Source organism: Papaver somniferum, chromosome 2, assembly GCF_003573695.1.
Source record: "Papaver somniferum cultivar HN1 chromosome 2, ASM357369v1, whole genome shotgun sequence".
NCBI classification, from domain to species: Eukaryota; Viridiplantae; Streptophyta; class Magnoliopsida; order Ranunculales; family Papaveraceae; genus Papaver; species Papaver somniferum.
Genome location: NC_039359.1, coordinates 128890346 through 128903204, shown reverse-complemented (window position 1 = coordinate 128903204; position 12859 = coordinate 128890346). Strand labels below are relative to the sequence as shown.

At 36.8% G+C, this 12859-nt stretch overlaps 2 protein-coding genes across 4 annotated transcripts; both read right to left on the bottom strand.

Annotated features, from left to right (window-relative positions):
* Positions 1–759: 759 nt before the first annotated feature.
* LOC113349100 (probable plastidic glucose transporter 2) lies at positions 760–5307 on the bottom strand. 3 transcript variants are annotated; one of them, XM_026593019.1, is made up of 15 exons: positions 5080–5307; positions 4840–4979; positions 4496–4613; positions 4324–4391; positions 4085–4217; positions 3857–3956; positions 3636–3748; positions 3440–3533; positions 3126–3279; positions 2894–3037; positions 2734–2807; positions 2489–2577; positions 1429–1543; positions 1141–1325; positions 782–1053 (listed from the first exon to the last, which is right to left on the bottom strand). In XM_026593019.1, exons 2-14 carry the CDS (start codon positions 4940–4942, stop codon positions 1143–1145), a joined length of 1488 nt encoding a protein of 495 aa, XP_026448804.1. In that variant the 5' UTR covers positions 4943–4979; positions 5080–5307; the 3' UTR covers positions 782–1053; positions 1141–1142. The 3 variants fall into 3 exon arrangements, with proteins under 3 accessions (XP_026448803.1, XP_026448804.1, XP_026448805.1); XM_026593020.1 differs by having other exon boundaries at positions 782–951; XM_026593018.1 differs by having other exon boundaries at positions 760–1325.
* A 692-nt stretch (positions 5308–5999) lies between these two features.
* LOC113349099 (protein tesmin/TSO1-like CXC 5) lies at positions 6000–12628 on the bottom strand. The gene is made up of 9 exons (XM_026593017.1): positions 12511–12628; positions 12082–12380; positions 11133–11240; positions 10138–10315; positions 8885–9238; positions 7818–7921; positions 7638–7732; positions 6717–7142; positions 6000–6565 (listed from the first exon to the last, which is right to left on the bottom strand). The coding sequence occupies exons 2-9, from the start codon at positions 12258–12260 to the stop codon at positions 6315–6317; spliced, it is 1695 nt and encodes a 564-aa protein (XP_026448802.1). The 5' UTR covers positions 12261–12380; positions 12511–12628; the 3' UTR covers positions 6000–6314.
* Between the last annotated feature and the right edge of the window lie 231 nt (positions 12629–12859).

Here is a 12859-nt window from a genome sequence, read left to right as displayed (position 1 = left end):
ATGTCCCTGTCTCCAACAACATAGTTCGATTATCATCAATAGTCCAGACTAATACGGGTTCAAGGGAATCATTTGGAACAATTTACAGGCATCATGTTTCCATGATACATTAATTAGCCAAAAGTAAAAAACCTGACGAATCCAATCTAAGAATTATTTTAAAAGTCAAACAAACATAATCATTATGGTGATGCAAGGATCATCATTGTATAGCTTTTACATGTCAGAAAGTTATCTTGAAAAGGTATTGAAAGTCAAGTTCAATTAGGTGAGATTATGGTCTGAAATAAGTTACTTACACAACATTTATCTCAGAAAACATCTCCATCATAAATCAAGCACAATTTATCTCAGAAAACATCTCCATCATAAATCAAGCACAATTTCTAACATTTAATATTTGGTTATGTTTTTAAATTATAAGTTAGAAAACAAAACTACAAATGCTACCTTTATAATGGAACTTCTTAATCAAATCAATCACCTTATTCGTTTTCCTACTGCTATAAACCTTATTCGTTTCCCTACTCGGTGATGCCCCCAACTATCTTCAACTAAAACCCCTAAAATTTAGTTTACAGTGAGGTTGTACCACTTCCATCTCCTCAATTTTTGTTGGTGAAAATGCTTTGACTCTTCTACAAGTCTCAAAAGTTAGAGTTTCCTTTAGCGGAGAAAGAATAATGGCCAAAGGAAAAAGAATGGAAGATGAGTGAGAGAGAAGGCAGAAGTTTGAGAAAAAGATTTAATAAGTATACAATATCAATGTCAGGTTTGTATTCAATAACTATTATTGATGATCATGCTTCAAAAAGTAAATATTTTACTAAATATCAATTTAGGAGGAGAATTAGTTTTCAAAAATGGATACATGAGGTCAGAATGGAAAGTTGAATACTAATGCGAATCTGGAGTCCGAGACAATAGTATGACAGTCTAGCCGTCCTCCGCCTGAGGATAAATAGATATGGTTAGCTTGAGTTATCTCGGCTGAGGTATAATCCTGACCGTCCTTGAAAAATCAATTCGCCCAAACTCGACCGTCCTTGTTCCCTTGACAAGGACACCACCTCTTCTTATAATATATATAAATAAAGATATAATTATACCACGGAAACTGAGCCCGGCGACAAGAAATACCTTTAGTCCAAAGGAAGAAGTGCTATCTCAATCTCTTGAAGTGATTTTCCTTTGGTTTCCACCACGTTGTTCTTCACAAAAACTATTGCGGTCAGGCAAAATATAGTGAAAGCCGAGTACAGGATCTGTGGTCCAAGTTGTTCCAATAAATGCAAGAACAACAATCCCACGAAAAAGTTCACCACCTGAAACCCCCAAAAAATAAATATATAGCAGTATTACAAACATAAGCTCGCGCTAAACTACAAACTAATCAAATCCTAGGTTACCATAATAAAGTTATATTACCCAATGTACCGACATACAGGCAGCCATTGCCTTTGCCCTGATTCGGCCTGGAAATATTTCAGGTAGGAGAAGACCTGGAACTGGACCAGCCCCCGATGCAAATGTAAAGACAAACCTGCATGAGAACACAGTTACCATCAAAATTTAAGGCATTTTCAACTCACAGTAAAGATACCACAAAAACCCCAAGCGATTTAACTTATTCTAAGGATAATCCATTTGAATTCACCATACGCATGTTTTTCTGTTGTAGGTATTCTTTATCTTTATTTTCCACAGTTTTCTTTAGGGACAGTTCAAAATCTGGTTGATCTCGAACATGTTTTGACAAAGACTTCATCACCAACTGCTGCTCTCCATTCATAATAAATAATACATTCCACAGGATACTAATAAAGAGGTCATATTCTAAGAAACTAGTTGCTAGCCTTTCACGGTACTTTTTACTAATTCATTTTGTAACAAGGAATTAAATATAAGTTCAGTAATAAATCTTAAGTCTTGGGATCGAAATAGCACAAATGATCAACGTAACTAAAATGGAAACCAAATTGGAGCAAATAGAGCACACACAAGATTTAACGTGGTTCCGCAATGTACCTACATCCACCAAAATGGCCACTCATTGATTGACAAATCAATCACAAACTTGCGCACGGCGATGTGTCAGATTATGAACACTCAAATAAATGGATCAATGATGTATCCCTTTTATTGGAAACTCTAAGTTGCAGAATACCCTCTTTAAAACCAACTTTCTTCAGGTAGGATGCTGCTAGGGATCAAACCTCAAAACTGGATATTGATACCTTAAGTAGAATGTTCCTCGATTTTGTATCAAGAATCCATACTGAAAATACAGGCTATAACCTACCCGGCATCAATGCGGAATAAACCAGCATCCATGCTGACATGAAATCTTAGCTAATCTTCTCAATGTAGTCGCATTTTGATAAAATTAAACCAAGAAAATGAGGTTTAAGTTTCCTGTGTATAAGCATCTCTTCTACAGTTGCTCAGATAAATTTGTATGCAAGGTTTCCTAGCAATAATTACTTACAATAACATCCCACCAACAGACAGATACAGCGCTCCAGATGATGGAATATAGGAACTTGCAGCTGTAACTTGGACTGCCATTGCAAATGCCTGATACAAACAAATGAATCAGCCGAAGTTAACTCAACCAGGTATAACAATAGGGGAGAAATTCGTCTTTTACTTAACGTGGAACTAGTGCTGCATGTTACCCTTCCCAGAACAAAGTTTGGGTTGCCAGAAGAATAGGCCTATCACTTGACTTACCATTCCGAAGAAACTTCCCAAAAGAAGCACTTTCCTTCCGAGTTTGTCCATCAACAGCATGGCAACAATTGACCCTGATACACACCAAGTTAAGTGAAGGACGAAACAACTCCATATAGCTAGGACACGCCAATGAATTAAGCAGCAGAACTACTTTTACCTGATAAATTTGCTATTCCAATGCAGATGTTTGCCAGGTTCGAAGGCACTCCAGCGCCTCTAAAGACAGTTGAAGAGAAGTAGAATACAGCATTTATACCAGACAGCTGTTGTAAAGCAAAGAGGATTGACCCAATAAAAACAACTGCAAAAACAAAAGTGAATAACCGAGCACTTACGTGGAAAAAGAACGATACATGTAGAATGGTCAGGAACAAATCAAATGCAAGTACCTTTAAAATGGCGACCATATAGTAATTCTGTTAAATGGACCGTTTCCATGTCGTCCCCTCTATCAGACTTTGATACCTCTGCTATTGCAGATTTTGTATGGAATTCTCCCAAGAGCTTCTCAAATTCAGCTTCAGCTTCAGCAGGTCTTCCTTTCTGTATGACATCAGATAATAATTACTGGAATCATCTATACAGGATACATTCACAAGAAAGATTCACAACCACCTCCGTGGTGAATGTGCATGTGCAACTCTCTTGAACAATTATACTAGTGTATCTTAGGGTAACATATTAAGAAGGGAAAGCATAAGACCTTGAAAAGCCAATAGGGGCTTTCTGCACAGAACTCCATAGCAAGGGCAAGCATTGATGAAGGGATGAGAGACAACCAAAAACACACCCGCCACCTGAATCACCTAAGGTTAGAAAACCCACAGAACATTAAAGGAAATGTACTGCATGGACATACTTTTTTTACAATATTGGAACTTCTGCTTCATTTTTCTTACCAACCCACAGTTTCCTTAGCTGGGATTCCAATAAGAAGGGATGCCATTAATCCAAGACAGGTTGCAATCTGAATAAAGCTTCCGTAAGTACCCCTCACAAATGAAGGTGAAATCTGATCACAGTAGGTAAGGGAGAATTAGCCAGAAAATTTACGAGATGCCCCAAGACCTAGAAAATATTAGTGAACAGCGAAAACCCAACCTATGACCACCCCATATACCTCTGTCACATAGAGAGATGCTACAGGTGGACCCAGACCCATTCCAGTTCCAACTAAAAATCTTCCAAGAAGCATACCTTCCAGGCTTTTTGTTGTGGCACTAAAATACAATCAGAAAATAAAACTTCATATCAAAGTAATTAACAAGCACAAGCACAGAAAAGAATGTTAATATAGAAGAAGTTAAACGCACTCAAGCAGGCCTGAGGTTCGAAGTGATTGTATTACCTCAAAGAAGCTCCAACAATCATGGGGAAAGCACTCAACTGGAAAGCCCTGCGTCGCCCAACCCCATCTGCAATGGAACCACTGAAAAGAGATCCAAGAAAGGCACCTCCCAAGCAAATGCTCACAACTAGACCTTCATGTGACAAAAATGGAGGCGAAAATATTAGATAGAAACCAATATATATAAACCATACCAAATGCATAAACGAGTACAGAAAGATATTCATCACAAACAATACCTTCTGCTAGGGTGTTCCCTCCAAATCCAAGATCCAACGAAATGCTCTCTAGTGTTTCATTAACAACTCTGCATCCGAAATAGACTTCTCTTAAATGGGTTTTCTTACACACAAAAACCCTTCTGCAATAAAGATAATAGACTACAAGGGAGGGAAGGTAAACGTTACGCACCCAAGATGGTATCCAAATAAGAAGGACGAAATGGTAGCAACAAGTACATGTGGCAAAGAAAGTCTCCAAGAAGGATTTGTAGTTTCTTGCACCTTACCATTCTCCAAATATTCCATATCTAAAACCCATGCAGTAACTCGTCAGCAATCACTTACACATACTTAAACAAAACAAATTTAGGTTCCGATCCACTAAATTTATCCACACAATACAATGTTTACAAGTTATACAACTTAAATTGCAACAAAACCAAGACCAGAACTATTTAACTCTAAAATTCACACATTAGAATACAATCAGGGTCTGAAGTACTATGTAAAAGCAAGCAGTAAAAGGGTACCCACCTAAATTCCCTTGATTATCAGCTGCAATGGCATGCTCTCTTTCTCTTGAAGGCATCCTCTTGTACATAGAGGAAGCTTCACGAATATTTGGAAGACCCCACATGTGCCAAATTATTATACCACAAAAGAAACCTTTTCTTCTGTTCACAATTCACAACAACAACAAAATGATTTATTTCTAATTTCAAAATTTGATGTCAACAAAATATCATATTAATCTCGAAATTGGAAGGTTATTACCTTTTTCTTAGCTTAACATGCTGAAATTTGTAGAAAAATCGAGAAATGATGGAGATACAGTAACTATGCTAACTTGCGCTGAGATGTGATGGTTTATATATGTAATGAATCAGTGTGAGGAGACTGACAGGTAGCTAATTTACGCTTAGGGTTTTGGTAATGGTGGTGGTGAGCAGTGAAAATTGAACCGACTGAAAAGAAGAAGCATAAAAAGAGAAGAAGAGAACTGGAAACAGAATTTTGGTTCTTTTCTTTTTTTTCGTGTATTTATTTCGTAACTTAATTTCTGGCAGACACGTGTATTACTTACGTCGCCGAAAAACAATAATTAGGGAGGGACACGTGCTTTGATTAAGCTTCTAAGCTACGCGAAGAAAGATCCAGACTTGAGGTTCTAGACCTGTACTAGACGGCCCAGAGTTCAGTAGTTTTGCAAAATCGTCCTGCATGTTTGTTTGCATCCGACTTTTGACTGACTCGACACGAGTCGGATGTCAAACCATTTGTTCAGTTTTGACTCGTTATATGACTCAGACCTAATTTCTATTTCGAATCTGTTTGAGTAGGTAATAAAACACCCTTGCATATGGGACTTACTCAAAAAAAACAAACATATTAAGTTAGATCTAGATAATTCAGGTAATTTTAGTCAGACCTGAGTGAGTCAAATGCAGAGAAATAGAACAAACATGGTGTAGTCATTTCAAACTGTGAAAATTCATTGGAATGGTGGTCGTAATTTGTGGGCTGCAAAATTACAAAACACCTACCAACCACATGCCAAAGAGATTTTACCTGTGCACTTTACCAATTGCAAAAATTGGCGGCATTACGTAGCCTTGGCCATAATGTTGCTAAAAGTTCAAATCCAGACCAAATTGAGTTAGGTAATCATGTATTTAGATTTTCACTTGTTGTGCGTAAGCGAATAATAATAATAATAATACACTTGTGATTAAAATGGGCAAAGAAGAACTTGCCACTGCCAACTCCAGTGCGCGGATTGCACACTACAGAGCTGAAAGAATTATTTTCAACTGTTTGGATCCTCCTATGACTGGATTTCCAGTCATGTATGGGATCATCTAAAAATAAATAGAGGCCAAAATTTTGTTTGTAACTGCATCAAATAAACAGCCGATCTAAACTAAGGCTAAAAAATGGCAGATGCAGCAGTGATATTATGCTTTCCTATAAGGCTATAATTCCTCTCTATAGACTATGTAATCTTTAATTTACATCTCTGTTTCAGTTTTTGGTTGTTTCATTGTATTCCCATTTTCATTGGGGTGTCCAACACTCGTAGGTAGACCATTACTAGAAGTGGCAGTAACCGTAGTAGTTGCTGTTTGAGATGCTTCAGCAACAGTAGTAGTGACAGGATGCTTTCTTGAATTTCCATTGCCAACTGAATCTGGTTGACTCCCTGTTTCTGTTTTTGTGCCGGAAGAAGAAGAAGAGGACGGAGAAGCGGTGTATTTTCCTTCTGTACATGCATTAAAGAAAAGCATTAAAGTTCACTGAAAGGCGAGATACCAACTTTCGAAGTTCAGGAAACTTTAATGGATTTACCACTATTTGACATCATTCACTTACTAGAAACAAAGAATAGAAATTAAAAAGGTAAAGAAAGTTACCTTTTATTCTCCCACAAGTTATGATCCTTCGAAGACAATCTCGAAATCCAGTCAAAACAAGCCTTTCTTGTTCAGCGTAGACCTCTGACATATCCTGTCCATATGGTACAGGTTTGTTGCAACCTTGAAGACCAGCCCCACCCGGTGACGCTTGTGCGATGAACATCGCATCTTTTTCATCACACATAAGAGCTAACGTTGCAGGAGACATTGGCCTCTCTTTCTGCAAATCTGTACCATCTAATCCGGAATCATCTGGGATAACTTTATCAGCTTGGTTTTCTCTCAAATGGTCATCAGCTAAGGGTTTCTGTGTATCTTGTTCTTTTAGGGTATCTTCTCGTTCTTGATTTGATGATGCTAGGGAGTTCCCATTCTGATTTTCACTCACTGCTCGCACTTCATTTCCACCTTTGCCATTTTTAACTGTAACATTGCAAATAAGAGTTGAACATAATTTGAATCTCCAATCATCATTGGGAGCAAGTGGCAAACTGGGAACCATTAAGATACTGGCCTGATCAAACCAATAAGCACAGACGGTTTCCATATCAAAATCTCTTTTTCATCCTTGCCAGTCTAAACCAATGTTCCACCTAGCAGGACTCATAAGTAATTACTACCCAGGGGATGACTGATTCTGGCGATGACCCATCAACCTAAATATTATGAGTTTTCTTACAAAATAATTAACCAATCCATTTAACAACTTATTTCAACCACCTTATATATATCAAAGAAAAAATTCCGTCAACTTTAGATGGTGTAAAAAGCTTAAGAAGTTACAACAATCAAACGTTTTTTTGTGGGGAAAATGTCTACATAATCAGAAGATCTTCCTCAAAAAAAACTAACGAATAAACCAATGCTTCCATCGCATCCAAATCCTCAACAGATTAACTAAATTAGTCATTGACGTACCTGCATATGAATTGGCAACTTCGTCTGAAACTACGACCAAAAGTTGGCAAAGCTGCTTCACATCTTGCGACTGGACGATATCCGCTAAGAGGGACCTTCAGCATGATCACTAGCATAATTAAGTGCTAGAAAAGTAGAAAGAATTTATGTTTATAATACAAAAAGAAGGATCAAACCAACCTGTAAGTGAACTTTGAACCACCAAATACTGCAGGATTGACAACCCGGGGATGAGGTAACAGATGTAAGGAAGAAGATGGTGCAGAACTTCTTTGGTGATTTCCCTGCTTACAGCAAGAAAGTTAACTGTTAACAACTAACCCATGATGTTATTTGACAAATTAGGCAAAACTGTTAGAACTGGAGATGGATGCATGATGGTATTAAGTACATATCCATTAACCCCAAAATAACTAAATAATCTACATTAGCCAACAGAATATTCTACAAATGTATGCATCCTCTGCTGACGAACGCAAGCTAACTAAAATGGTATACAACATCTATCAATGCTACAGAAGTCAATAAGTAAGAACCATGTTTCCAATTTCAGCTTTATCCCAGCTGCTACAAGTATCTAAAGCGTTTTAATATACACGCCTATTTTTAACGCCAAAAACAATATGTTTTCTAACATTTTGAAAACTTGGAACATTTTTTTGAAAGTGTCTTGAAAAAGAGAGAAACCATAGTAAACTATTGCATAGCAACGCTGACCAACATAAAAACGTGCCAAAATTATGATAGCTTTAAGCTGTCTGCTGCTCTTGCTTCAAGAGACAGAAGGGATATATGCCTTGCGGAAGTCATGTCTGCAGTCTTAGTCATGTGATTGCAAACATGATCTAGAGACATAACCCGGCTGGAAATGTTTCTGTAAAAAACAAACTAACCTTCAGATTTTACAAAATGTTCTATTGCCCTTGTGGCGAGCTTTTCATTTTGACCGTGTGTATCAAAATCTAAATCTTTAGATCTGTGAACATTTAAAATGAGGGATAGTTCTTTTTCATTTCAACTAAACACGGTCATATTTGAGTTGGCCATTTGTAACCAACATCTAAAACTATTGAGAAATCAAGTACATTAAACGTCACATCGGAGGTAGAGACATATATCTTAGACATATAAAAATTGCAAGTGTGGCATTACTCCAAAGAAATGATTATCCGGATCAAAAATGAAATAGGCACATATTTCCAGCAAATAACAAGCAAGAGTTTCGTTTAAAATAAATGAGAAATTACCGGGGGAAAATGGGCAAGGTGGTGCATAATGGGGTCCTTTGCTGCTGCTCCAAAGTAGTGTTCCTGTTTTTTCTTCCTAGATACCGGAGGGGATCCGTATCCTGATGATCCAATAGCACCGGTAATGGCAGCATTAGCTGCTGCTTGCTGCATGTAGAGAGAATTAGCATGATCTCCATGGAAGATAGCACGTCTCTCTTCACTGCCATCAAAATTCTTGCAATCCATGCACCTACAGTTTTCTGAACACAAAATATTTGCTTGAAAGCATTCGCAATACTTTTTAAGGCACCCTGACTTCTTGCAGTGACATCCCTTGTTGTGCTTACCCACAAGTGCGACTTCCCCTTCCTCCTACATTTTTCCGAAACATACACTAGGGTATCAAAATCAAGCAGATTGAAGTAAGTTTGTAACAAGACAGTCAGTAACTGGGGATCATTTATACAGCTCCTTCTGCTTTCTAACTAAAAGCATATGACAAGTATATATATTCCTACACATAAAATACAACCAAGCATCAAAATATAAACTCATGTGTGCATAAAGAAACTTGTTTATACGTGTATTTGTAGATACATATAGTCGCAATAAAGTTCACACAGGATTCTAGTGTATAATGGAGTCTTCTGGATAACTTACTCTTGGATTATATTTGAGTGCTGGAATTTATCCAAACAATACTCAGTACTAAACTTAAGATGCTTCTGTTTTTTGTATACCCGCATAAAATGTTCCGTACATGCATAAAGTAGCTATAAAAGTTATATATCCTGCAATAGCGCACCCACATATACCCGGATATAGAGAATAAGAAGCGGTGATCAGTTCAGCACATTAAAATGACCTAAAAATACGCCATATTTACAAAGTGCAGTACTCTAAGTTAGGAAATCATTAACGTCTTGCTAAGTATGTTAACTGCATGATGCATGTCAATCTATTTGTGGGAGCACATACTTGCATGCTTCGACATTAAGATTCTCGAGATGGTATTATTCTCTTTCTGGTTCTGGATATAGGTTGTACTAAAAAGAAAAGGGGGGTAGGGAATAAAAACTAAATGAGAGGGAACACTAAAAACAATGACCCAGAGTCAATGTAATACATTCCTCAAATTACCTAAAACTGTAACAACTCCACCAGATGTATCCTTGTAGGCAGTGGCCAAAAGGATATTATCTCATTTCGCAAATTCAGATGCACTCATACGCAAAAAACTGAATTTAGCTGCAGATATAAAGACTACATACCCTATTATTTGGAGCTCCATGGGGACTACTAGCAATCTTTGGTCGGAACGCGTTTGGATTGCGTTCTAATGTAGCTTCAACAGCTTCTTGCCTAGAAGCCTCATTCTCAACATTGTTATTGCAGTTTACACAGTTACAGCCATCACAATATACTCCTGAAGCAAAGCATTCACAATACCTGACAAGAAGCTGTAGATGTTAGGATATGATCAACAAAAGTCAAAAATAGTAGAAAGAGGTTAAACTTTTTAACAGTTAATTCAGTGGACTTGTGGATTTGTTGTATGTAAATTACTCATTAAACCCACTTGATGATCAAATAGATGAATTTAGTAAGGTTGGTCTCACTAGGAAGTAACAATCCTCACCAAAAACGATTTTCTAAATTTCTAACGCCCCTCGAAAAGCTCGTTAAATAGTGAAATTCTCAATGAGGATGATTTCAGTAACTTTGTATGTCCATGCCCACAACAATCACAATTCAACAAGTAATCTGAGCATATATTCTTAAAAAGATACGCCTTTTACTCGTCAAAAGTGTTACGCACTAAAAAATAATTAAAGCACCGTAACCTTTCAATATGCTCATTATGGGTAGCAATTTACGGTGCATCTCTAAGGACTTATTTGTTCACCGTTGACATGAAAAAGGTGAGTTTTCACAGATTTAAAATACAGGTCACAGTATAAGGACGGCAACAACTGCTAATGTTAAAGAGATGTTATAATCATTATTCGACCTACTTAAGAGCCGACTCATACTGTGAGTTATTGATATAGTTTCCACCAATGTATACCCTTTATTAATTGTTCTGGAAATGCACATAACTTTCACACGTTTCCACATTAATGTATAATAGAAATTCTTGTAGAAAGGGTCGTAGATCCCAAAATGTAATACTTCATTCAAATAACGAACTTCAGAAATAGAAATACCAAATATGCTTCTCTACTGATAGTGATGTATGGAGTGGTAACATGGAAGATATACTTACAACTTCAAGCATTTTGAGTGTTTGCAGTTGCATTGCTTTTGTTTCTTCGGGGTGCCATCTTTTACTTCAAGGTTGGGCCGTGGACGAGATTTTGGTGAATCAGGTTTACTGTAATAAGATATACGAGCTTTAGATTTAGCAGTGAAAGAAAAGAAAAGAAAAAACAACAACTTTAAACCATTAATGAGCATGAGATAAGAAGAAAAAAAACAAAACAAATAGTAATTATTAATAAAAATCGTATCAAGCAATATCAATACAGTTGCCGATAACCATCAAGGATATTTCCTCAGCAATTAATATGCAAGTGATACATGAGAAAATGCCTAAAGTTATATATGTTAAAAACAAACCATAACGCTATCATTCAGTCTTTCTGTACCTACTGTCTTTATACAAAATATAAATTGTTCAAATTCACTCAAAACTGTAAGCATAAGCAGAACATGTATTGCGAAAAGACAATCAAAGACTGACATCTACAACAGGAGATTTGGTTAACCTAGAATTTCCATTGGTATAAGTATATCAATTACTGGACCAAATCACACTGTACATATAAAAATTTTCAAACAAAATGTAGTATCTAATAACCCACAACAATACAATCTACATGCATTTGAAGACCAAATCAGATGCAAGTAATTAACGCCACCTAGTTAACTAGAGTAATATTTAAAAAACCCAGGTCCCCAAATTCAAAACAAAAAAAAAAACCCTATAACTCACAACTCAAAAAAGACCCAATTTCACAGTCTGATTTACGAATCATATAACCTTATCGAACTATAATTTTCTCACTGCCCCAGAACCCAATTGTTTCAAATTCACAATAACCTGAAGAAATCGAATAAAATTTGAATCTTTCCAAATAAATTTCTCCCAAAACAGTAATTCTTAGTGAAAAAGAAAAATCAAACACTTGAGAGAACAAAGAAAGAGATCTAACACCGGAAGTAGAGGCCGAGGAGGTGGTGGTGGTACAACAACTGGTGGTTTCGGAATCGGTTGTGGTTGTTCGACAGAAGAAGAAGCCGTAGTTGCTGCTGGTGTATTAGGAAACCTGGTGAAATCCAACTGCCTGGCTAGTTTTTTCGGCGGGATATCCCCGCCGTCAATTTGTTCCATCGCCCTTTTTCAAAATTCAAAAACCCACAAACCCAGATAAGAAGAATATTTCAAAAATTTCCTCAATTGGGTCTCAAATCCAAAACCACTACTTTTTCTCTTTCACAGACTTCAAAAACCCTAAAATTCAAAAAAAAAAAGAAAAACCCAGATCAAATCTTCTTCTCAAATCACCATTACTGAATCCCCAGACGAAATCAAACAAACAAACACCAGATTCCAACAAATGTATGTGACCCAAAATTCGTACCAAATCTCAAAATCTTCGAAAAGGGGGTTAAGGGGCAGACGATAAAAGTCTGATTTATACAAGAAAGGAAGAGAATTTCAGAAATATGAGAAGAAAAGGGTTAAGGGGCGACAGCGAGAGCGAAGAAGAAGAAGAGAACAAAAGGAGGACTGGAGGAAGCTTTTAATACTCTCTCTCCCTCTATGAGATTTTGAAAAATTGAAATTTTTCTTTAGTATTTTTATGGACGGTCAGATATTCAGATGATCGTACGGTTCGAATTCATAAGGAGGTTTCAGATGTGATTTTGTTTTGCTTTAGAGAGAGAAAGGTTAGTAGGAGGAAGAAAAGTTTGGGCAGGCAAATTCTT